Source organism: Betta splendens, chromosome 13, assembly GCF_900634795.4.
Source record: "Betta splendens chromosome 13, fBetSpl5.4, whole genome shotgun sequence".
NCBI lineage: Eukaryota > Metazoa > Chordata > Actinopteri > Anabantiformes > Osphronemidae > Betta > Betta splendens.
Window position 1 is genome coordinate 18,851,205 of NC_040893.2, and position 26,525 is coordinate 18,877,729.

At 46.6% G+C, this 26,525-nt stretch overlaps 2 protein-coding genes across 3 annotated transcripts; one reads left to right on the plus strand and one right to left on the minus strand.

Annotated features, from left to right (window-relative positions):
- The first annotated feature begins 228 nt into the window (after positions 1–228).
- On the plus strand, positions 229–3,026 carry LOC114867495 (C-X-C chemokine receptor type 5). Its single transcript, XM_029170170.3, has 2 exons — positions 229–642; positions 1,505–3,026. Exons 1-2 carry the CDS (start codon positions 622–624, stop codon positions 2,579–2,581), a joined length of 1,098 nt encoding a protein of 365 aa, XP_029026003.1. The 5' UTR covers positions 229–621; the 3' UTR covers positions 2,582–3,026.
- bcl9l (bcl9 like) lies at positions 2,668–20,693 on the minus strand. 2 transcript variants are annotated; one of them, XM_029170166.3, is made up of 9 exons: positions 20,303–20,693; positions 10,675–10,740; positions 10,096–10,480; positions 8,586–8,708; positions 8,208–8,358; positions 7,998–8,082; positions 5,257–7,645; positions 4,721–4,975; positions 2,668–4,488 (listed from the first exon to the last, which is right to left on the minus strand). In XM_029170166.3, exons 3-9 carry the CDS (start codon positions 10,394–10,396, stop codon positions 3,326–3,328), a joined length of 4,467 nt encoding a protein of 1,488 aa, XP_029025999.1. In that variant the 5' UTR covers positions 10,397–10,480; positions 10,675–10,740; positions 20,303–20,693; the 3' UTR covers positions 2,668–3,325. The 2 variants fall into 2 exon arrangements, with proteins under 2 accessions (XP_029025999.1, XP_040929257.1); XM_041073323.2 differs by having other exon boundaries at positions 19,884–20,693.
- Between the last annotated feature and the right edge of the window lie 5,832 nt (positions 20,694–26,525).

Here is a 26,525-nt window from a genome sequence, read left to right on the forward strand (position 1 = left end):
TTTACAGTAAGTGAACCTAATAACAGCAGTAACTAAGAAAAAGAAATATAGCATGGAAATATATGCCCACGGCAGGAAGTCAAATGGCGTATTTTTCGGTTTCATTAGCGTTTTGACTGGGACATTCCCAATGACAACCTTCTGTTGTTTCTGCATAATCTCCAGAGAATGAAAGAAACACTTTTTTCCACACATAAAAATCAAATCTAATATTCAGAAAATCTAAAGGGGGGAAACCTCCCTTGTTTTTAACTTCTTGTAGTAAACACATAAGCAAAAACATTGATTTAATGCCAGCATCAAAGCTGGATAGTGGTAATAAATCATGTCTGTGCTGCTGTCATATCAGCACATTGTTTGATTTGGTTAAATAAGGCTGACATATCTCTACAACGTTCACTCATCAAGCTTGACTTTGTCAGTTGTGATACTGTTACGGCAGCTGCATGCATGGCTGGTGTTGCATGCGTAGCTGCTGGAACGCTTTTGCCCTTTGTGATTTGTTTCTACCAACGACACCCCACAGCAAAGACATCAAGAAGGGAAATACAGACAACAGCAGGAAGGAAGGGACACTTCACTGCAACAGTGTGATAGGCACCAAGCCTGCACAGCAGCAATATGGGTTCAGTCGTATATGAGGTAGGACATGTTAATGAATTGATGTGAATGGTAAATAACTGTATGTTGTTGACTAATGTTTTTAAATGGTTTAAAACACTATCGTCTAAACCACAGCTGCAGCAGGTGGCAGAATAAAGAAACAAATGTATTACATACTATTAACGTAGCTTTTTAATTTAAACAGTAAGAAAGTTTATATATTTAATCAACACATCGAATGCAGTAGGAATTTTTAACTTAATTGTTAACTGTAAAAATTGTACTGTAATAAATACAAGGTGGTCACGTTTGAGTCAACACGGATGCTTTCCTTTTGTGTCATTGGGAAAATAAGAGCAGAAATTTACAGTTATGCACGTTTTGTTTGTGCCACAGCTTCATTCCATTTATTTTAATTTAGTTATTTCAGTTGGTTCAGTCTGGTTACTGACTTAGTTTGATTAAATAAATTAATATCTAATTATTAAAACATTTTGAGCTGTTATGAAGGTTATACTCAGTGCTATTAACATTAAAGCCCACATTTCTTTACATTATTGCTTTGCCTTGCTGTGGATTACTCTAAAAAACAATTACCTTAGGAAATCAATCATTCTTGTGTCATCCAGCAGTTGTTTAAAATCAATCATCTTTTAACAAAAGTAGGACGTTTACCCACAGAACATTTTTTAAGTTTCTATAAAGGGGAAGTGAAAAAATCTGATCTGTTGTATTCATTTCCTGCAATGCAATTTGTCAGTAAAACCACAAAAATGAACATGTGTTTTAAAAACTGTTCACATTTGTAATGACTGAGAATGCATAGTAGAACTAACTCAAGTGAACCCACAGCAAAGCTCACTAATACAGCCTAAACCCCCCTCCCTTTTATATCTTGCAGTTAACAGGAGGCCCATATGATGATGGGAATTACACAGACAGCTATGATAACTATACTGACATCGATGACAATTACTGTGGTGCGGACAAGATGGACATGCAGGTGTTTAACGTCACGTTCCAGTCTGTGCTGTACAGCTTCATCTTTCTGCTGGGAGTGGCAGGGAACGGCCTGATGATAACCGTCCTCCTCAGACGGGGACGAGTGCTGCGCATCACAGAGATCTATCTCCTACATCTTGCCGTGGCCGACCTCATGCTCCTCTTCACATTTCCCTTCAATGTGGCTGAAACCCTCGGTGAATGGCTGTTTGGGGAGTTTCTCTGCAAGCTGATGGGGCTTGTGAAAAACCTCAACATCTTCTGTGGGAGCCTCCTGCTGGCGTGCATCGGGTTTGATCGGTACCTGGCCATTGTCCGTGCCATCCCCAGCCTGCAAAGCCGACGTCCCAGAACCGTGCACCTGCTGTGCATCTCCCTCTGGTTGGTCTGTTTGGCTTTATCCATCCCAAATGTCGTGTTTCTCTCTGTGTCACGTACAAACACATCCAAACTCACCTGTTTCTATAGCAATTATGAAATGCATTCGAACAATTGGGTTTTGACCAATCGAGTCTTCGAGCACGTGTGCTTCTTCCTGCCTCTGGCTGTGATGAGCTACTGCTACACAGCAGTGGTCATCACTTTGCGCAGCAGTCAGAAGAGTCAAGCCACAAAAGGAGCCATTAGACTGGCTTTGCTCATCACCGTCATCTTCTGCTTTTGTTGGCTGCCGTATAACATCACCTTACTCATAGACACGTTGGCAGAGGTGCAGGTCATCAAATATGAGAAATGTTCCTATTATGTGGCCACGCAAGCAGCCGTGGACGTGACGAGGAGCCTGGGCTTCTCACACTGCTGCCTGAACCCTTTCCTCTACGCCTTCGTCGGGGTGCGGTTCCGCAATGAGTTGATCCAGCTGCTGTGTAAAGCGGGCTGCAGCCGCCTCTGTCTGCCGTTCACGAAGGCTCAGAGTCACAGTCGACCGTCTGTTTCTGAAGGAGTCACCACCACCAGCAGCTACGTCTTCATGTAAGAAACCCTGGCAGAGAGTCAAGTAACAGAGATGCTGGTGTTTTGTATTAAACAATACTGACAATATTGTACACATTGCTTCATTAATTGCGTTTCAAACGTGTTTTATTTACGCAGTCATTTATTGTTGACCAAAATGTTTTTGCTTGTATTGTAGCTACTGCTAATTCAATTTAATAAAGATTTCATGTATTATACAGCAACTGTGTTCCATTGTCAGTGTTACCAAAGAACAGTAATTAACAACATAGTAACCAAAATTAACACCACCTCAGATCAGAATTAATCTATCTTTAGACTTCTATTAAAACAGTTATACAGACCAACTGCAAACAATCACAAATTGCATCTTATGTACAGCAAGTATATATTATATATATTTATGTTTGGTAGTTGGAGAAAATAAATCAGTGATATTAAAAAATGAAATCTGAGGCACTCCACTCCTGACCACCACTCTGCTCCCACAACACATACATACATACATATTTGAAATATACATATTTTACAGTATTTTAGAAAATGGCTTCGGATTTCTTATTGAACTGTTACACTGGCTTTAAATATTACATTTTAATAAGCTGTAATCCAAAAAGTGTAGATTATCACAGATTTATCTTTTTTTTTTTAAACAAGTCCTCTTCTCAAACAACTGCAAGAATAACATGGAAAGGAATCTGGACACAATGGGAAGGTAACGTAGAACAGCTTGTGATTTTAGTTTGTTTTAACCGTTTGAGCTGGATCAGAATGGCATATTGGCCATACCTCCAGAGCCATAGCCAATGGGACTGTCCAGGGACATTCCCCGCTGTCTGAGGGACTGGGGACCCATCATACCAGACTGTGGATGGGGAGGACCCATCATGGGACCCTGAGGGGACATTAGTGGACCCTGGGGGCCAAAGGGATCCCCAGGAATCGACATGCTTCGCTGCTTAGCTTGCATCATCATAAGGTTTTGCTGTGCCATTAGATTATGTGGATGCTGTTGGGGGGACATCATTCCGGAGTATGGATTGGAAGGGTGATGGAGAAGGTTGTTAGCCATCATGGCTTGCTGTTGCTGGAATTGTTGCTGAGGCAACATGCCTGTCCTTCCCATCATATGTCCTGGAGGGCACATGGGGCCCATGCCTCCACCAGCAACCATACCTCTAGGGACCCCCTGAGCAATGCCTGGCCGTATTCCACCATGTGAGGGGTGAGGTGGAAGCTGCTGTTCAGCCATCATATTCTGTAGGTTTGCCAAGTGGGGGTTAGATGATGGCCCGCTGCTGTGTGAGGGGCCAGAAGAAAGCTGTTTGAAGAGCTGCTGTGGAGTAGCTTGCTGGGACGGTGGCCCCTGATGTGGATTCTGATGTGGCTCAGCCTTGGGGAAGTATTGAAGAGTGCTGCTGGGCTTATCAGAAGGAATGATGCGGGAGAGATCAAACTCAGGAATCCCTGTATTAGAGGGTCGAATTACTTCACTTAGATCTGGGCCTTCACCCAGGGGCATAGAGGCGAATGAGTCTGAAGAGCGTTGATGAGGATGATCTTTGCTTAGCAAATGTAACCGCTGTGGTGGTAGAATATCTTCATTAGACTGAGAGAAATTCTGTGACATTCCTCCAATAGGTGAGTGCATGGGACCATGTGATGGCGGTTGCATTCGAGGAAAACCTGCCATCTGGTTCTGAGATATGAGTGAAATGTTGCAAGGCCCCATTCCATCAGGTGCACCTCCTCCCATCATGGCAGCCATCCCCATTTGGTTTGGGGAGGAAAGCACAGGTCCTGAGGCATCATGTGACAAGTGCTGCTGACTCTGGCTTACAATACCCATTGGGCTTTGTGGATCACTGTGGGGTCCAATTGAGCCCTGGGAGACTGGTATCTGGGAGGTCTGGGAATTTCCCAGGTTTCCTGGAGAGGAAAAATAGCCAGAATGTGAAAAAAAAAAAAAAAAAAAAAAAAAAAAAAAAACAGAGCACCTCTAAACAGCACAACTATATTACGAGGGGAGATTTTCTAGACTTAGATGAAAGACTTAAAAGGATCATTCTATTTTATTGTTTGAAGTGACTCATTAAAACCAGGTTAGTTGAATATCATAAGACAAAGTCTGCCATGTCACAATTTGTCCCAGTTTCCATACCTCCAATGCTGACACCAGATAGAAGAGGTCGATCAGGCAACATCTCATCATCTGAAGTGGCAATTGTCTTGATTGCGTCATGGTAGAGAGGAGTAGAACTGGGCATGGCATACTTAGACATCTGTGACATGATAAGAGATAAAGGATTCTGCGACGGAGGGGCATCAGGAGACGACGTAAATGGCATGGTAGGATTCATAGAACCTGGCTGGCTAATCGGCGTAGAGTTAGAACTCCTGGGGGGAAGTGACTGGCCTGAAAAGACAAGAAATGTCATGAATATCTGAACAATGGAATAAACAGGAGAATAACCTGTTTCCAAGCCACCATCTGAACGTTTACGTTGTTCCATTGATGAAACGCTGTTCGACCTTATAACACTACGTTGTATCTAAACAAATTGCACATACAACATTATTTTGTGTTTTGGAATAAAAGTGTTTATGATTATTTTCCCTTCCAGAAATTTGGTGATCAGTCCTAGAAGCAACATCATTTTTTAAAAATACTGAATATATTGTGGATCCAGAACGTACCTGTATCAGTGGAACTACTGCCTCCACTGCCAACTATTTTCCCACTGGTTGGGCAACCTGGACTTGGAAGAGCCGTTTTAGGGGATGACCACCCAGGAGAGCCCACAGCCATGGCTGGGGACTTGAGTTGTCCAGGAGACGCAGATGGAGAGTGCAAACCAAGGTTGGAGGCCCCCATTATCTGGGGAGACTTCATGGAGGACGAGGAAGGTGTGCCAGCGCCTGATGCAGGGGGAAGAGGGGGATGATGCACTGAAGTAGAAATCTGTGAAGGCGACTTCAGACCTGGAGCAGAGGGGGACGGTAGAAGGGGAGATGGCTCCTGGTTAAGGGATGGGGACTTGAGTTGATGAGAAGGAGAAGTTAGGGGATTTACACTGATTGATAGGTCAGATGGGTGCCTGGGACCAAGGTCGGCTCCCCTGAGGCCTCCCGTCATTGGCATGTGACTAAGACGTGATGTGCCTCCCATCTGATTAGGACCTTGCTGGTCAGGCCCAAACATATCAGGGCCTGGTTGCTGAAGATAGGGACCCTCTACCTGTCCTCCAGAGAAGGGACCTTGATTAGTAAACTGGAATGGCCCATCAGGTCCTGGCATCATTCCCTTATTCCCTACTCTTCCATTCTGTTGACCCCTGATTCGTAAAATCTCACCAGGATTAAACATTTCACCCAAAGATCCCCCACCTGCAGACCCTCCTCTGAGCCTCTGAGATAACATCATCTGCTGTTGTGTTTGAACATTCATTTGAGGGTTCATGTTCATAGCAAGGCTACTTCCAATAGGAGAATCCACCATCTGACCACCCCCTCCTGGAGAGCCCATAATCTCACGTGAGACAGAAAAGTCCATTGGATCACCTCGAGCAGAAGCTGGCCCCCGACCAATTCCCAGATTGGTAAAGTCTTGGCCCCCGGGATTATCGACCATTCTGGAGCCTAGGTTGCTGTGCTGCTGCTGCTGCTGTTGTTGTTTGGCTAATCTGTCAAGCTCAAACCTGGGAAGCCCTTGCATTTGTCGTTTCTCCATGATGCGAAACATTTCCTCACGTGTTAACAAATGCTCAGAATCACCTTGAAAGTGCTGAAGCGGTCCACCAGGATAACAGCCATGAAAAGGACCTCCGCCACCTATACTGTTGGGAATGTCGTCTAACCAGATCATCCCTGGTCTGGTGGGTCTTTGGGAGCTTAGTCCCTCCACTGACAAAACTCCACCTGGACTACCAGGGAACCCCGATCCCCCAAGAGGCCCTCTCTGCATCTGTCCCAGGAACCTTGGGCCTCGGGGCCCCTCTTGATGCATTTCCAACATTCGTGCATTTCCACCCATTCCTCCTCCCATCATGTTGCCAGGACCCCACTGCTGGTCTCCAGGCTTGCTGTGATAGGGAGGAGGAGGGCCTCTTATCATGGGTCCTCCATGCATTCCCATTTCAGTCATCATTCTAAAATGCTGAGGATGAGTGGGAGGTTGCATTTCCTGTTGCCGTCTTTTCTCCTGGTAGTATTCTTCTTGGAGTTTCCGCCATGCCATTTGTTCTGGGGTTAGCCCTTCTGGTCCAAGTAAGGGACCCATGTCAACCCCAGGAGAAGACAGCTGATGATGAGGGGGTGGTAAATTATGGTGAGAGTTCAACTGAGGGCTGTCAAGAGCAGGCCCAACAAGGGACTGTGTTTGAGACATTATTGACTGTAGAGGTTCTTCATAGTTCTTTAACACTCCCATTGGAGCCAACGATGACAGCAGATTACCACTACTGCAATTTCCAGGGTTTTTAGTACCATTGTTACCATCTTCAAGATTGTCATTCCTATCAGTATTATTGTTATTATTCAGATTGGAGGCATTAGTAACAGAACTGTTGTTGGCGACTTCTGTGTCTACAGAACCGCCACTTGTCCCGCTGCGCAGAAGCAGTCTCTCTAGGTCTCTCAGTGTCTGCAAAGAGCGCTCCCTACGTTCCAGCTGCTCTTTGGAAAGACCGTCTGTGTTTACTGGGCCAGCCCTTTGGCCTGTATCACTTTGGAGGTGTGCAGATAGGACAGAGGGATTCTCAGAAGGGGAACCTGAAGAAACAGGAAGAGGCATAACCCCTGCACCCGCCATGTCCCCTGTGCTCATTGCTACAGGTTTGGTGATGCTCCCTCCCTCTGACCTATGGGCAGCAAGGCTATTATTGCTGGGAAGCCCGCCTGGTCTAGTTTGAGAGGATTCACTGTCCGAGTGTCCTGCTGATGATGGTGTTCCTGCACTGTGCAATGGGCCTCCAACTCCTGCAGAAGCTGGCCGAGGAGTTCCACTTTGCGATTTAGGGGTGCCTGTTAGTGGAGAGGTACTGGAGTTTACCTTCTCAGACAAGTTAGGAAATTTTCCTGTGTGGCCCTGAAAAAGAGAAAAGAAAGAGATTCAGGGCATAAAAAAATTTAAAAGCGATGCTAAAATGACATTTTACTGTTTTTTTTTTGTGAAGGAGGCAATGGCAAAAAACTAGGTATAAAAATGATAAGAATATCTTAAAATGTATTCAGATTACTGATTTTAATTGTGCACTTCCTTTTTACAGTGCAACAACTGCTAATGGAAACAGGAAGAAAAAGATACGAGGCCAATAATAGATAAACAAATGATCCTTCCCACATGCTTTGCACCTGTTCTCTTTACAGTGGAAAAACACTCACTCGGCCACAGTTAAAAACATTAAAACCCTTTATGTAATTTGCCACTAAAGTCTTACCTGTTCCAACTTGGTGCGTGGAACATTTTGCTGGTGAAACAGAAGAATTGAATCCGTCTGTCCTTTCATGACTGCTTCTGCAGCACTGCCAAACAAAAGGAGCCATATCAATATAGGCTACATAAAATATATACACACCACGTGATTACTGCAGAGCAATGTGAGCAAAACAACCACACTCTCTCCATTAGCCCCAAAAACAGTTCTTACCTGTTGGCTAGCCTGGTTGTGAAAACATACACCACTTGCTGTGAAGGCAGAGGCGGCTCTGGTTTTAGCCCTGACCCCACTCCACATCCCACTACAGGACCCCCAGGATTAGACATGGAGCCCTGGATAGGACCTGGCAGCCCACGGTCCCCTAGAGGGGAAAGAAACAGCAACACAGCAGCAGACTGGATTAAGGTCTGATTTGTAATTATACTGAAATTCCTTTGACTACATCCAAACACTAGATGGCGCTAAACACATTTAAAGACAAATATGTGGAAGGAGAGATATTTGGTATTCCATGCAGCAACCTCTGAAGTATGTGAAGGATTTGAAAACAATAATGGATACAGTTAGACATTTTCTCTTCTCACTCACGGTGGGCTGCAGTACGTGGCTTGTCCTCATCTTCCTCTGTGTCGGGTCCAGAGCACCACTCATCGCCACTATATGGCTGTTTCTTCTCCAGAACACAACGGCGCTTACTGCGCATGACGCCGTCTAGAGAACACAGACATGCGGTCACCAATTTATTACTACACCGAATTAATGAGGCAGAATCAGCTCGGAGATCGAAAACAAAGGATGTCAATAAGTTCCACAGGTTTTGTTCCTGCTGCTGCGTGTGCTTTGACATTCTGGCATCTTCGTGGACAGCATGTGCTGTGCATTAGACGAGGCTGCAAGAAATGTGCTGAAGCCTTAACCTGTGGAAGATGACGCACAAGCCGCTCCTGAAAGCAAATTTAAAGTCCAGTTACAACTGGAGGAGCAGCAAAGCAAAAACCATCGAGGACTTCTTTTCAGGTTCATTACTAGACAAGTAAGGGACTTTGTGGCAGACAGACACTTTCCGGTAAACACGTCACTGTTGGGTAACCACAGATTTCAAAAAGCAAATGTACAGTAAGTAAGGAAGTTTGCAGTGACAACACAGGGGGAGGACAGCAGGGGGAAGCCTGCGACTTCAAAACAGCAACACCAGCGAGCTCAACTCCCAGTTTACAGTAGTTCATCTTAACAAAATGCCAGTTATTGCGCCATGTCTGCTGTTTGGGGCGAACTCCACAAGTTTCCATGTGGAGGGAGAACTATTTAAAGTAATGGGCAGAGGGGGGAAGATTTGAATGCGCTTTTGTATTTAGAAACAACAAAACAGGATTGTGAGAATGAACCTGAGAGTGACGGGAGCTTGTGAGTTTGTCTGTGATTAAGGGAGCGAGGAGCCGGGGGTTTCAGATGCAGCCAGGACAGATTTCCCTTCCCTGCTCTCATTCTCTTTCAGCCTGTGGCTCTTTGTTTTGGAACCACGCCTCTGCCTGAGAGCGAGACAAGGTACGGGTCTCAAGTCATGTACAGGAAGCCCGGATGAGTTTCATATAATCACAATAATGTCGTCTGCAGTCAGACGCTCACGTGATCGCACAAATGCAAATCCAACGCCTCGTACGGAGACGCTCACTTAAAGGGAAATTTCTGCCTTTCCACCCACCTCTGGCTCTCTGCTGTAACAAGCTCTCTAGGCTGACTAGGTTTTCGCTACCTCATGACCTGTCTCTCCGTCTGAGAAGTACAGAAAAGCACAGGCGCTTTTTCATGTGAGACACGTCACTGCAGCGCGGGCACGACGTGAGCGATCAAAAGCCAGGGGGAAATTCTAGCGCTTCGCTGAAAGGTCAGGGCATTTGAAGCAAAAGAGAAAATAAGTTCTTTTGTCCTCTCAGTCCGTACGTTCACTTCCTGCTGTGGAGGAGGTGAACGTACGTAATCTGGTATTTCGGGTAAAGATTTGGCTGATAGAGGGCGAAGGAAGTGAACTTCTGCATACTTAGAGAGACAAACAAACAGGCGTCCCAGATGCTGACAGCGTCTTCTGTAAATGCTTTACCTCCTTTGGCATCTGCCTCCAGGGCCGGAGGAGCCACAGTTCTCGACTCGATGGAGACACTTCGCTCCCGCTTGGATTTGGTTTTCAGCATCCCGCCAACGCCGCTCGCCGATTGGCTGACAGCCTTCAGGCCAGGGTTGCCGGGGGAAATCTGGTTGGCTTTGACTGCATGGCTGCCAGCACCGATGCCCTTGGTGCCCAGGTGGCCAGCAGCTCCCTGCTGGTTTACACTGGGTATTTGTGACCTGCCGTCGCTGGTGACCTGCTTGCCATGATTGGCCAGTTTATTGTCTTGATGCATTTGATTGGCTGGTGATTGAGGTGGAGGTCAGGAATGGGGAATAGCTGTGTTCGTCAGTGCAGGTCACATTGCTTACAGGTAATACTGGTGGAGAAACAACATGTCATGATCAGCATTTCAGAGTCTAGCCCTGTAAATACAGATATAATAGGAATATATAGATAATCAGAAAAGCTAGTTTCACTAAATCTGCTGATATAGTAGAGTACCTGTACTAAATAGATGATTGCTAAAACATTTTGGACGTCTAAGACAAACATCTTTGCCTTTTCACTCACCTCATCTCATTTTTCTGACTCACTGCCATGACACTCCCCAGGACACTTCACTGACCACACTGGAACCTGAGGGACAACAAAGGATGACATGTATGAGTGCAGGTTGGCAGTGACCCCCACGGTCCACGTGACCCGTCCGAGTCTGTTTACAATGGGTGCGTCAACGTCAAACGCACCAGCAAGACGTGAGAAAATAAAAGACGGACGAGAGCGAAGCCAGTGCCACCGTGAGGCAGCTGCTCCTTTAAGGGAGCGAGAGCGAGACGTGAGCTGGAGCCGTGGGAGGGACCTGCAGCTCAGAAAGTAGCTCAGCGCTGTTTTAGGGCCTCCTCCTACCAAACACTTTGCAAACCACAAAAACTCCACCACACATTCCACAACACTGTCTGAAGCAATACCTGTCTCTCCCTCGCTCGCCCGCTTGCTCGCCCGCTCCTCCTCTCAGATATTCTCTCTCGGTTTCACACAGAGTTTTGGCAAAAACATACAACAAGGCCGCGTTTGAGAGTTCAGGCTTTTTAGAAACACCACCGAACCTCGAGAGTTTACCAGTGACACGCACACCTGCTTCTAATGGTTCTGGGTTTGAGTCCACAGCTGCCAGTCAACGCTCCCTCAACACCACACCTGCCTGTGTCCATAATCTCAAGCTTCCGATTTGAACCTTTGCCACTGTGATGTGCTGACTCCAGACCAGCTGCACTGTACATGTTTTCTATTGTCTGACAAAAAAAACAAGCCCAGAGCAATAAACAGTTCTTCAGTATTTGCAGGTCTGGACAGGAACCTCCACACCTGCTGCTGCTGAACAGCAGTTGGTCAGAAGTGCCACCTCAGCCTGTTCAATAACCTCTGGCCCAGATATCTGCCTCACATTATGCAGGTCCAGTTCAACATTCTGGCCGATGACACAATCCCACCACAGTGGGCCTGATCAGCTGTCCCGCTCTGACAGAACCATTCGTACAGCTCACTCACCTTGACAAGTAACGGACAACACAATGCTGCAATTAGTCATTAACCAACATGGGCTCAAGTCAGCACAGAGAGGTGCCTTGTTTGCTGGCTGAGGACTCCATCACTCATTAACTCACGCGGGGACAGGCAGACGTCACTCCTGTTGACAGAGAGTGACTCACTTGCTTTTTTGCAACACAAAGAGGAGACTAATCATACGGTGAGACAGTGACCTTCGGGTAGACGGTTCGAAAGAGAAGATTGGCCTATCTGCAGCTGATATTAAGGACACTCCAAGGCTTTTTTGGTGTACTTGATATAATCAACAGGCGCCTGAAGAAATGAACTCAAACCCAGTTATTTCTTCCTCGAACACTTAGTAAAAGAACAGTCTGTTGATTAAATGTTCGATTTACTGAGTTTAGGTCAAAAGCGGTAAAACTTTTTAAACATGTTACTATTAATAAATAAGGTGATGTAAAACACAATTCCGAGTGGTGGCTAAACAACACGCTGGCATGAACAGCAGTTTTTAGGTAGCACATTAATGTTTAACTGAGCTGTTACATGGTCATAAATTTCAAACAAAGCAGGTTTCACTGTTCAAGCAAAGAAATCAAGTCATACAGTGCTGGCTAAAAAAGCTATTTTATGTGGGAGATCATTCTGTTATTATTTATACAACTAGTTCTTGTTTATAAAAAGGTGTGGACTAATCAGATGCACCTGAAGAACCACGACCACGTTAATGGGCGTCATCTGGGTTTCTAACATTCTGACCTGCACATAATGACACACTCAACAGCTCAGCTGGAGAAACCATCCGTCGTAATTATGGTGACATTTGACTGAAATTAAATCAAGGTGGCTGCTGTGAAATTAATTTGCAATTAAATTAAAGTTGTAGAATCAGTTGAACTGACATCACTTGAGGGATGTTCTCTCCTGTTCCTCCGCTCTTCAAAACATTTATTCTTTCCCTTCTGACAGGTTGTAGTTCTCAAACTTTGACTTTACTTTTCAGAGTGGCTCTTATGCTTTTATCTCATGCATGACTGAATGTTTGTGTCATTTATCTATGCAGCAATTTAAAACAAACTCTCCCACCTGGCAACCCTGCAGAATAAAAGGCCCAGAGTTATGGACGGAAACCTGATTTGGATCATATCTTGGTGTAGAAAGGAGCAAGCAGACAAACAAACACCAGCTATTTAAAGGGCACTGATGACTAATCAAAGCCAGGCATAAACCATGCTGATGAAGACGGTGATTATTGAACAAGTACATGAAAAACGAATCATCATCGATTACCAGACTATTAAAAATGAGGAAAATAATTGCACCTGATGGAGGGTGACATTTACAATGCCCAGTAAATTCTGACAGTGTAGCCTCCATGCAAACACTGAGCAGTGAGTGTAATTCATAATATAATAAAAAGGTGCATGTATTTGCACTTAGCGGAGGCCCAGAAACACAAACATTTCATTAGGCACAATGTGACCACTTTAAAGAACAGTGAGAGGGAGATGGAGCCTGAGTGTTTTTTTAATTAATATCACATTTACCAGAAATTTGAATAAGTGTCACTTCAGACAAGGTTCTTATGAACGCTTCAGACTCTGAACAATCAGAGGGGCGTGAACATCTGTCCCTAGAAACTCAAGTTAAGCCTGCAGAGGAAGTCTGTAGGAGTGAATGAGTCAGGTTGTAGAAACAAACAAGATGCCAAGTAGGACAGCGGTCGTGGCTACGAATCCTGACGCTGATGACCCTTAAGGTCCATTTGGAGCTCAGAAAGTATGATGCTGTTTCACAGGGCATGATAGTGATGTGATGCTTTGGCCTGATCGTCACCAAAGGCAGCGTCAGACTGAAACTGAGGGCAGCAACACTGCTACAGTATGACCAGAATCATGGAAGGACCTGTGTGTGCAGGGATTAGTTGTCCGTATTGTGATTAAGTCTAAATTCGCACTTTCAAGTTCATTTACCTTTGTTAGCAATGGTTGAGCCAGTTCTATAAAAAGAAAAAGCCTCCAGCTGTCTGGATCAGATGGCATCAGATGCGCAGGCACCTTCCATTACAACAAAAAGCTACTGTTTTACACTAAGCAAAGGCAGCAGATTACGGTAGCTAACGCTAGCGTTAGCGTTGCAATTCACTGATGAATGTATTACTGTGGTCTCCAGTGTGTCAGTCGCTGATCCAGACGCTGCTGCCGCTCGCTGTTAGCTTTAGCAGCAGCAGCTTTTCTGCTTTGTTTGCAGAATCTGCTCACCAGCGTGTCGCGCTTCCTCAGTTTATGTCCTGCGGATGAACCAACATGTCGTTGTCCATCCAGCATTACCAAAGCTCTTATAAATAACTCTGAGGTAACGATCCAACTGCCTGTTTATTTTAGCGCACACACCAATCTGTGCAAACCGCTGAGCCAGGCAGCAGAAGCCAAAGAGAAACAAATGTGACAAGGACGACGAATACGAAGCCTCTCAATGAAACGGGCTCTGCTCCCGTCGAAGCAGGCATCAGCTGCACATGCAGGTACGCAAAGGTGAGCGGTTCTCTGACTAAAGGTCATGCATGGGGCTCAATATGCTCAGTTCCAGCAGACATCGTCACAGGTTGTTTCAAACACAAATTCAATTTAAAAGCTGGGGTTTATCCAAGTGTTCAGTCGCTGCTCAAAACAAATTACAGACATAATTCAATGAGTTTTGAAATCCATAGCATGTAGCATAGTAGGCTAACACTCACCAGCATGAAAACTAAGCATTCATCTTACAGATCTGACAAAGGAGGAAACTGTATCTGCATTTGACGTAGTGCATTAAGACAAACCTCAACTGTGATTGTGTGTCCGTTTGTCTACAGTGGGAGGATGAGCGTCTATCGAGTCCCACTGGGTCACACGGTGCTCTGTATTTTTAGAGCCAGCGGGTATTAATAGACCCAGAGAGCCCTGGGAAGTCAGGGCCAGCAGTGAGAACAGAATCTGAAGTCAGGCCCAAAACACAGATGCCACAGAGCTGCTCTGCAGATCAACACCAGTAAACAGAGGCCCGAGTGTTTCACAGCACTGATGAATGAAGTGTGTGTGCGTGCGCGCGCGTCTCACAGGAGCGCGAGCACTTACACAAACGTGCACACTGAGACTTTTATGACATCAGCTGATTGACTAACTGCATTTGCACACGGCGCCAGTGGAAATGTGATGCGTATGAGGGGAAAATGAGTTAAATGGCTGGACGAGGCCGTGGCTAACACAACATGTATGACTGTGATCACAGTCATTCCTCTCTGAAGGACTAATGCAGTCAAGACTTGTCCTTGGAGCCTCCATCATGTTCTTCTTCAGCTTTTAAATCAATAAAAGCACCGCAGCAACAAACATCCGAGTCCTCCGTGTGTGGAGTTCAGGTCCTGATTATGTGATGATTTCTGTGAAGGCTGCTGGAAGCGACTGGATGTTTAACTTTGATTAAACGAAGGTCATCAGCAACGTTAGCGTGGCGACGAGGAGCCTGCAGAAATGATGCAGCGACCTGTTTATGGCGCTGGCGGAGAAACGACAGCAAACGAAGACGGCGTCGAACAACAGAGCTAACGAGGACGGAAGCAGATCTGCTCATTTCAGTCTCTAGAGTTTCCTTTTTTCATTACGTCATCTTGTTTTCACCACATACAGTACGGCACGGTTTCCCCAACTCAATATCAAAGTGTTTAAACATTTCCACACCTCATGTGATCACAATAATTTCCAACAACAGGTGAATGATCCCCCACAGTTGCGTGAAACTACTTGTTTTCAAAGACAAATTCCATGATTCACAATCCACTCTGCACTTTAAGACAACAGACAATCACTTTAAATTTCTGTTGCGAGACCAAATTTAACCCTTTTGCTGCTCTGTTTTTTTTCAAACCACAACAGGGAACTAAGGTTTCAGCTTCCATGCGCCTGCTTTCCTGCCACACCGTGTGTAATGTGGGCTGTTTGGCGGCCGTAATGACTCTCTTCATGTTCAAACACAAAGGTTTTAAACAAGCCCAAATTGTCACCCTTATCACCACTGACCACCTCCTTGCTCAGTCAGACTGCATGTGTGGATCTATCTGTGGGCTTTTAACAAATGGGGCAATTTCAAGCAGAATGTGACAAATTCTAAAGCAATGTGATGCGACGTGGTTTTATACAGTTTTATGGTAGAAATAACCCACGATCACAGGATGAAATTAAAGGGAGAAGCTGTGAATGTGGATGTGACAATGATATATATAAGCAAAATGAGCAAAATGAATAAAAAAGGAAGAAAGACTTCCTTTTGAAACACAAGGCACGTGCTGATGAATCTGTCAGTTTCCATTTAGTGCAACTTCCAGAGAAATTAACAAAAAAAAAAAGTCAACATGGATGAAGACAGGCAGGCTCTGCTAGGTTTAAGGATGTTGAATCAGCCTACAGTCCCCTGCCAACTCCCACTCAAGGAAAACCAGCTGGGACCAATAATGCAAAACTGCTTCCAAGCGACTGCCATCAGGACAATTTGAGTGATTATTGGTGCCAGCACCAAGAAAATAACAGACTTTGATAAATGGAGCAGATTTTGTCTTGGAATAAAAAGTAAAAGATAGAAAAAAAATGTGTCCCTCGTGGGTCTCTGAACGATGTCACTGCTGGAAAACCACTTAATTAGAAAGCACCAACTATCCGTGCTTAGTATCAGATGATTCCAGATTAGGGACCAAAGAGACTAGGGTCCAGTTGGAGTGGAGCATCACGTTGATTTAAAGCAATACACTTTAAACACAGAGCAGACTGTGTTTGTATTTTGTCAGAAGATGTAGGTAACGAACAAAAATGGAAAAGAAATGGTCCAGATGTTTAGGAGAGAAACAGGCAGCAAAGTCCTGATCACAGGCCTAGAAGCATAGAAGCCGATTTTCATCCTGTGTGCGATACAGTAGTCGTTTTTGTGGCTCTCCTCCCTCCCAGCACGGTTTATTTTCCTGCAGCCTGGTGTTGTGGGAATGCACTCGTCCACAGGCATAAGAGGAGGTTACTACAGGTCAGCAGCCATGTGAACAAACATCCAAAAAGGAGAAGGTATGCAGCTTGTCCAGAGCTCTGTCATCTTTAACCTTTAACAGAACGGATCTCTACATTTTTCCCCACCGCTGCCGCCTCCACACACAATTAGAGTCTCTTCATAGGACTTGCTGGGGACAACCTGCAGGACAGAGGACAGCCCACAGGTGAGGGCCAAAATAAAAAGTCTCTGCACAGCAGGGGGTTGAGGCAGGTTGCTTTGGCAACAAAGCGTGTCATGGGGCCAGGGTAAATATAGGCTAACCGCTGGGGGATGAGCAGAACGGCGGCTGCCACACAACGTCCACAGGAAACGTGACAACAGAGACTTCTTAACATCTCAAAGCATCGCTGGCGTTTGATGCAGGTCTCAACTGAACAGTGACAACAAAGGGGAGGATCTGAGACACAACGTTCTTCTCCAATGAAAACATGATGATGAAAATGTCAAGTGAAGCAGGAAATATTTCTGAAAAAGCAGTGGGATTAATGAAGGCAGTAATGACAAGTAAATCAGATTTAGTCTAATCACTCGTGACACAAACGATATGCAGGTTGTGTTCTAGAGCTTTCAGACATATGTACACAAAGACAGGTGTTGTCCCATATCATTCATTCATTCATTTGTTCATTCAGACCTACAGTGCAGTGCTAAATGCTTAGGCAAACTGGATGACTTCTTACAAAGTGGTACAATGAGGCTCAACATGGCTGCTTGTGATGTAAACAGAGGTTTGAGGAGCTTTTATTAGATGCAAATGTCACATCAAAGTATAGCCATATGCAATTTTTGCTTGATTGACCCCAATAACCCACTTTAAGGTGTAAGAGCAGCTACTTCATGGCTTATTTTGTACATGGGGTCAAGGGTTCTGTCCTCTCTACAAAGTCTTCTGGGAGCGAGTAAAATGGCAGACGTTAGGAGAGAACGCAAGGAGGCAACTGGAAAACACAAGGTTGGACAGACAGAAGTGAGAGAACACGTGAACGGACTGGATCAGAACGAGCAGGAGGTCCAACATCTTCACCATTAGAATGAATGAAAAGAGGCATTTGCTGTCCCAAACAAACCAACTGTTTCTACCACCTGTTGTGCTTTTTTTCTTTATGGGGTTTCGTTGTTTTTGGCTCCACATAACTTGTAAATTCCTTATGATTGTTTATGTTTAAGCTTTTAAAAATAATTGACAGGTAAAATAGGGACAGTGCGGTAGAAGTTGCACAGGATTATAAAAGCATTAGAGGAAATCCTTGGACGGGTGTCAACAGATGCAGATCCAGATGTGGAGTCTCAGTTTGCCTGTTTGCACCATTAAAACCACACTGAGCTCAGTGAGCAACAAGAAAAAAGTAAACACTTTGGAGCATCCACCAACTTCTGCAGCCAAATGCCAAGGAGTCACCAGGCAGTTTTACACTCTGGGTGCATAAATTAAAAAGGTTTAGTGAGTCTTGAACAACACTGTGCTTCTACAGTACTCCAGCAGCAAACAGGCAGTTTTCTAAATTAATGAGGAACCAAACACAAACAACATAAAACCAAACCCTGACACTTTAAATTGATCCTCCCCCTGTTTATCACAGAAAGCAATAATTTTAGCTTACAGGCATGTTCCAATTAACAGTTAATAATAATAATAGTTGATTCACCATCACATTAGCTGTTTAAAGAAGCAATGATTAATATCAGTAGCTTGAAGGAATAATGTAAAATGCACCACAGTCACTGCAAGATGCAATGACCTGTTGAGTGAAGAAAAGTTCAGGCTTCAGCTCACTTTCATCCATTTTTAGTCATCTCACAATATCCTTGTAAACAAAAAGTCCCAGAGTACTGAACTTATTGCATATTGGGCTGATATGAATAACCAACACATTGGTGAAGAGACGCTCAGACTGAGGCTGTGCGTTTCTCTACGAGTCCTGGAGTCAAGCGTCTTCACGTATTCCGTCATGTGGAAATGTTCTCAATATCACATTATTCTTTAATAGCTCACCTTAGAGGTGCTCCCTGTAACTCACCCTCGATCCTCTCAGATCACCTAACCAGATAAAGACTACTTTGTCAGCAGCTCGCCAGTTCTGCCTCGACCGCAGCCAGCGAACGCGCTGCGGCCGCCACATGCTTATCCAGTCAAATCAGCTCAGGACCAAACAGGAGATGCAGGAAAGACCTTTCATTCACACCTGGACTCTGCCTCAACGACACTTAACACAATAGTCAGCAAAAGCCAGCGTGTGCTACTCAGCTACCAACCAACAGGTGGTTAAAGCCGAGCCACGACGCCACTCGAAATAAAGTCGTATTTCCCCTATTGAGCTCCAGCAAACAGCAGCAAATGTCTCACACTAGGTTCCATCAGTAGAGCATCGTCAGGATTGAATGAGGCCTCTGGGGAGCAACACACGCACCAAAGCAGAGGCCCAGAACAAAAGAAGGCGCTTAAGGCCCAAACCCAGGAGTGGCCGCTGCTCTGACGACAAAGCGATGCTCCGGACGGAGGCACCAGTGGAGCAACGCAGTGCTGCAGCCTGAAAGACAATTCGGATCAAGTTGCAAACTCTGTTAGGAGCTATTTTTAGCGCAGCAGGATATTGTAGATACACACGGCATGAAGCGCCCCGTGCGCGCACGGAGACGCCGCACTCTCTTCCTGTGAGCAGGTTTCGAGCGCAGCACTACGGCACCACGTTCAACAGGCGGAGGGAGCAGAAGTTCGCAGCACTGCAGCCTCGAACGCTCACATGTCGAGTGTGACGGCGGCACAGGAACCCGCACGGACGCTCGAACACACGGCTCCTGTGTGAATAGTGTCATTTACGTCATCCTACGGCGTTAGACCGCTCGATCTGACGACCAACCTTTAACAGGTTGAGCCTCATAGTTTGACAGCTACACACGCTCCTCCATGAGACCAGGAAGTGCCCGTCAAAACACTGCGTTTCCACTCCAGCAGATATAATTACTCCACATTATGGCAACGCCGTGAAACGACCGCTGGATCCACCAGCACGTCGGCGTCCACATGCCCGCGTCGCGTGTGCGCCTCGAAGTGACAGCTCTCGTTACGCAGCCCGTCTCCGACGAAACGCGGCGCAAAGCCGTCCAAGCGCCGCGGTGGCTGATTAGCTAGCTGACAAGCTAATATTAGTAATTCGCACCTGCGGGTGGGAAAAGCTCTTATCGGCGCAGGGAGCGCGATAAAACGCAGGGCTGAGCAGGCGCTGGGCCTCTTTTAAGTTCTCCCGTCGGGTGAATTTCAGGACACTCGCCCCCGACGTGAACCCCCGCGCTCCTGAGTGGGGACTTGCTGCGCCAGCCCGGTGCCCGGCTAAGTTAGCATGCTAATCCACGTCTCCGCCAGGCTACTCGTAGCACACATCTGCAGGCGGAGCGGCGCTAGCTAACGGGATCTGAACTTTGTTACTGGCTTGCTAGCAGGCACAAGACCTCATTACAAAAAATAAAAAATAAAGGAAAAACAAAAGAGAAGAAAGTTAGTCCACGCGTGAGGAGAGACGGCGTCCACGGAGCGCTAGCACGCCTCGGCTGTGGCAGTGAGAAATGCTATGTACTCTACCCCATTCGGCTGCTGTCTCGGATCAGGAGGCCGATGTCAGCGCTGACGGCCAGTCGACATTCCCCGGAGTGGCCGCCGTTCGCTCGCTCCCTCCGTCCGTCCGTGCGCCGTAACACTGCGCAAGACGGTCCCGATCCCGACGTGCGATAAGAAAGGAGCCGCTTCCCCGCCGCGGACGGCGATTAATAACGCGGCGTCTGCGGTGAAGTTTCGATTGGAATCAGAGGACGCGTCACCTTGCAGCGGTTCATGACTCCCACTAGTCAAGATGTGGAAGGGCAGGACGCTGCGTTCGTGCGCGCGTCCATATCGCTCCCAGTCGCTGACAATAATTAATGCGGCCACACGGGCATCCGCGTGTCACCGGACCGTCTCCTGTCACCAACACGCCAGTTATTACGCGCGCGCGGTTATGCTGTAGTCATTAATTCATTCATTTGAGGTTTGCACACTTCTAATTGCATTTCATTAAACGAACATGAGCCAGTGATAAAATTAAATTAATTATGGTTTGAACCTCAATCTAACGTTACATTTCTACCGAATGGAATACATCACAAATCACAGTAAAACGGGTTTAAATGCGCGAGGGGACCTATTATAAGCGAATAAGCCTTCCACCTGCTCTGCGTTCAGATAAGGGCTCCCTCTGGTGGGGGGGTGGCAGAAGTCAGCTGGAAGGCGGAACCTGACGTGAACCTGACGTGAACCTGGGATCGGGACGATCGCTGCAGACGCACGGTGTCCGTTTTCAAATTGAGATGACAGTTTAAGCCGTGTTTTCTGTCTTCTGTCATCTCGGAGCATCTGATAGCGCGCAGCCTGTTTTGCCTCCAGTAATTTGATTTCTACTCTATAGTAGCAGTGAAAGACATCTATACCTCTCTGGTGCTGGCCGCCCCTCAGATCTACTTAGCTCTAAGTGGTATAATCAAGGGACTATTAGACATTGTTGAAGAGGGGAGCTCAGTCGCACTCGTCTCCAGATGTTTTGTTGCTGCAAGCATGTGCACCTGCTGCAACCCGTCAGTTTCAAGGCCACCCACACGACGTCTTCATGCTCGAAGGATGATTTAAAAATCCCCTCTCTGATTTCTATGAGGCAACCAGTTGAGTGCTACTGTATAGAGGCGTGTTCCAGTACAACGCAGGACAGAAGAACAGTGATTTATCCAGTGACACGACCCGCGCACGCGGAGTGGGAGCTGTTAGGCTGTCAGGAGACCAGCCTCCTCCTGCTCCACCGTCTCCTTTGCACTAATCAGCTAAAAAAGCACCAACACACCTGTTGACAGGTAACACTTTCAATCACTGAATAATTCAAGCGTTGCATATTTTTACCCTGCACATTAATTTATCAGTGAAAACACAGAACTCAAACGAAAATAAGATCAAACCCCTTGAATACAAATAAGCGAAATGACTGCTTGTTTCTCTTAGTTCACGTCTTTTTGAGATCCGGATGCTAATTGTATAGACACACTAATTAGTACAAACAAGTCTATATTTATTTAAATGAAAGGCTACTGTGCCCATAGATTTGATTTAGTAATTTCAGGCTTCAGGCATCGGTCTGCCAAATACACCAGCCGGGAGATATTAAAAACTTAGTCAAATAGCCTGCAGATAAATTATTTTGCATTTATATATTAGAATGAAAATGCAAAAAGATGCTGTGAATGCTCTTCCGCCGCTCCCTCCTCCGAGATGCTGTATCTGAGTCCATTATTCTCTGCTGGTATATGGCAAGCAGAGGAATGAGCTCAATTACGCGAGTAAATGAGAAGAGAGGAGGAATTTGGACCCCGGTATTTGGAGAGAGAGAAAAACGAAACATTGGAGGAAGGTCAAGAGAACATTAGAAGGAAGCAGCGGGGAAGGAAAGAGCGGGAGAGAGAGCGAGAAGAGGGAGATCGAGAGAGTGAGACAGAGGATGAAAAAGTGAAACTATGTTGTCATGGAAACTGGCATGGATCTGAAGAGCAAAACAAGAATGTAAATTGGTTTACCCTTAGGGAATGTGATGGTGCCACAGGGAGGAAATAAGCAGGATGATGTGTTTAAGGAAGGACCTTTCATAACATTATATGCAAATACAGATGTTTAACATCAAAAATATATTTGTCATCACAATTAGAATGAATAGAAATATAGATGTTTAAATGCAGAGGGTTAATACAGCATGTTGGTCCAATGTGGAGACAGTTGGGAGGATCCTCCCTCGTCTCTTAATCTGGACAGTTTCTTACAAATGACTAATTAAAAACATGCATCGGACTGAGAGCTGCAGAGGTCAGAGAGAGTGGGAGGGTTCCTAATGCGGATGAACAAGTTGTGGCTCAACGCCGGGAATGTGATTTCACTTCAGCAGAGACTTTTTGTGATGGTGATCCGTATTCATTCAGGAGCATCGCAGAACTGAACCGAACTGGGCCGGGCCGGGTTCTGCTCGCCTCGTGTAGAGTTTCTCACCGCCGTGGTTTCTCACATATCAAAAAGCCTTTCCCTCTCTTACGACTCAAAAGCCCATCTACGGCTACACATGATATGAATGTTGCCAAGAAACTAATGGTTTCCGTGGCGACAAACCCTGCCCCTGCCATTGTGTGCAGCGATGTAGCAAGTCGAGTCCCTCACCTAAAATCTCTCCTGGTTCTTTCTGAGTGGAAACGGAGCACATGTGAGAACGCCGCGTACTCGGCAGACAATAACCAGCAGGTTTCACGTCTGAATCACACATTTTCAGCTCGTTTCAGTCCGTAACATTCACGAGCGGACCTGTTCCTTACATGGTTCACGCGGACATGAAATAATCCGCTGAATTTAGGAGACAATGCAGATAAAATCAAACCTTACTGATACAGCGGCGTCATAGTTTCAAGCCTTGAGACAAAGTGTAAATGATGCTGCAGTGACTGATGCTGGAACAGCCTGAATCATGGCAGCAGATTGGTTTCTGTCCATTCAGAGTCGTGTGATTGCATGCGACTGTAATTGTGTGGTAGTGGCTGTTGCAGAGCAGGCTGTCAAACAGGTGGGTTCCCAGATGGGTGCAGTCAGCAAGAAAGATGTTTTCCTCCAGTCCTTACTGTTAAATCAGGCAGGTCTTTGATGGAGGACGGCCAACAGACACAGAAATGACAAAGTGCTCAGGGAAGGAGGGCGCGATGCTAAATGGAGCCGTGATGAATGCTGAGCAGGTTTTCATTGACAGGAATTTGGCCCCAGAAATTGCCGTGACGCGTTTTGAGTGGTGGCGCTTTTCAGTCAAGCTGCAGACGTCCTCCTCTGACCCGAGGGGTTCTGACGTGTTCCACCGGCTCCAAGGTCAGCGTTCGTTTAACACTACGAACCAAAATAAATCGCACAAAAACTGGATTGAAGGTTTGACACTTTCCAGCGTGCTGTGACTTTAACGCCCTCGCAGAAGTCTGCCTTCGGCCCCGACAGCAGCAGACGTTCAACTCTGGACCGAACGCGGCAACAAGCCTGGTCACACGCTACGTCCTCCTGCTCTCGTGTCACAATGAAGACGCACAACGACAGGAAATGTGCGGACGCCGACGGCCGACAACAGATGGCAGTAGAGTTGCTCCCATGGACCTGAGTCTCTCCCACTCTCCCTCACTCACTACAAATCACTGGTGAAGTTCCTTTACACAATATTCACGTGAGAATCCAGATGTTTCTCAAAAAGCAGCCCACTTTCATATTGTGTTTAAATGCGGGCGCCAGGTTGGCACCGGGTGCCTGATCCCGGCAGCGCTCCTCAGCTTCAGACTGTTTAGTCTCAAAGTGACGAGCAAACGCTTTTCTCCTGTGCGAAGCTAATCACAAAAACAAACGCGCTGATGAATTAAGATTAAATTATTGAAAACAGTCGAGGCGAAACGGTCGACGCTCGACTCGACAGGTGCCGGGTCCGTGTCTGCCAGCATAAAGACGCGCAAACGCTCTGGGTTGGGTTCATGGGATCCAGGGAGCGGGCCGGGCCTGTGGAGCTTAGGGGCCACATGAGGAGAGGTCCGAGTCGGAGCCGGGCCCTAAAAGCAGGTGACGGGCCGTTGGTGGAGCTCCTGGTCGTTCTGGACGCGGACGCACACATGGCGGCGCCGGCCTTTGAAACAGACCTCCAAACAGTCTGGATCCTATTAGATCCCTTTGTCTTGGTCCCCTCCTCTCTCCCCTCCTGCCTCAGCTGTCTGTTTTTACTTTGTTATTCATATTGGTTCCTTTCGGATCCTCCCTCAGCCTTAAACATCCCACAATGCATTTCGTGGCGACTGTTGGGCAGATGTTTCCCCGGTGCTAAAACAGAGACGACAGCCAAACTTAAATATTGAATATAAATAGGAGGTAATCCCTGAAATTGAATAATTAGCCTGTTTATATACAGTTCGTCTGTAGTGTGAAAGCTGTGAGCGGCACAAGGCGCTTATTGTGCCGCCGCTGGCGGAGGCTGGTGGCGGAGCAGCTGGCGGCGAGCGGCCGCATCTGGATCCGCCATCAGCCGCTCGTTAAGCGCTGCGAGCGCGGGCGCGAGGGCGGGCGCGAGGGCGGGAACACGGCAGCGCGCGCTCAGCCGCTCCATGAGCGGCGCTGGAACGGCGCACACGCGCTGCAGGTTGTTTAACGGCTGTTTGCGTGTGTGTGTGTGGGGGGGGGGGGGGGGTCCAAGCCGGACCCGTGATGTAGAACCCGCTCCCCTTCCCGCGTTCTGTGTAATTGATCCCAGACTGGACACTGGACCTGCCAGCAGCGATTTATATCGCTTCTATCTTTGAGACAAGGACTCTACTGCTTCCAGATGCGGACGGGTTCAAGTTTGTTTTTGAAAAAAGAGAAAGATGTAATGGTTTAATGTCTGTAGCTTACACAGAGCGTGCGGCGGGAGGAGAAAGCTGCGAATAGAGTCCCGGACCGGAGAGAATCTGCTGTTTGCTTTGCTTTGAGTCTGTTTTGGTGTCGACTGTATTTGAAACAATCACAGTCCAAATAATGAGCAGAGGAAAAGAGGCACCATCATTGGACCTTTACACCCCCCCACACACACACACACCTTACAGCCCCCTGACCCCCCCCCACACACACACACCTTACAGCCCCCTGACCCCCCCCCCCCCCCCCCCCCCCCCCCCCCCCCCCCCACACACACACACACACACACACACACACCTTACAGCCCCCTGACCTCCCTCATAGAACTGACTGCCTCTGGACGAGTAGCTTGTAAAGCAGCAGAGGACGGGTCTGGACCTCTGAAGCCGGGCTTCACCTTTGTCTTACATGGAAACATCTGCCACATGTTACATTACAGTGTGTGATTTAACGGCGCCGTGTCAAGCAGGCACTAAAGACTGTTGCTCATAAAACATCATTTAAAAAAAATGCATTAGGGCGAATTGCTCACGTGAACCTGACTCGAATTATTATTCCGACCTCATGGTTGAAAAATGACCAAACGTGGAGCTTTATGTTGTAATTAGATCTGGAAGACGTGCTTCAAGCAGCGAACGAACCCCAGCAAGCAGCAACGTGCGCATTCACACTCCCACTCGCACAAATGAGCGCTGTGCTCAGAAATTACGACCAACGTGTAGGTTTTTTTCCATAAGATGAAGGCGTTAAAGCGTGTTTGACAACTCCATTGCACCGGCGGAACATAAACAGTAGCTGTCAAAGCGCCTGTTTTAGGGTGAAGTCTGCGTTTTAGGGAAAGTGGTGGACGTGCGGCGGAGTCTGATTTATTGAACGTCGAGTGAGGAATTAGATAATAACACGGTGTCTGTCTGAGCTGATCACAAAGCGTTTGAAGCAAACAGAAGTCAGCGACAGTGAAAGGTGTGAAGAATGGAGTCAGCGTCCGCCCAGAGCAGTCTAAAAGTACGCGTTTCAGGCCTTTTACAGGCCTCGACGCAGACGGATCCTCCTCCTCCCGTCGGTGCTAAAAGGCGGAGGTGCTGCTGCTTCACCGTTGGAGGAGCCCCTGTTCCAAGCTCAACTAATCAGCTGCTGGCGGCTGATTATGTTTAATATTCGCTTACGACCTCGACCTTCTCATCTGAAACACAAGACCGTTCACCTCAGTGTTGTTAGTTACAAAACCAGCAAGAACGTTATTTACATTATCTGTATTTTTTCAAATAGTTTTAAGGTTTGACTGGAGAACAGGCTTTAAATCTCCACCGTCAGCGTGTCTCTGCCTCCTTCCTGATCCGATGTG

Coding starts and splice junctions, on each gene's coding strand:
- LOC114867495 (XM_029170170.3), top strand. CDS start 622: ATGGGTTCAGTCGTATATGAG. Junction 643..1,504: donor TGGGTTCAGTCGTATATGAG/GTAGGACATGTT, acceptor TATATCTTGCAG/TTAACAGGAGGCCCATATGA.
- bcl9l (XM_029170166.3), bottom strand. CDS start 10,396: ATGCATCAAGACAATAAACTGGCCAATCATGGCAAGCAGGTCACCAGC. Junction 8,709..10,095: donor GGAGGCAGATGCCAAAGGAG/GTAAAGCATTTA, acceptor TGTGTTCTCTAG/ACGGCGTCATGCGCAGTAAG. Junction 8,359..8,585: donor GCCACGTACTGCAGCCCACC/GTGAGTGAGAAG, acceptor TTTCCCCTCTAG/GGGACCGTGGGCTGCCAGGT.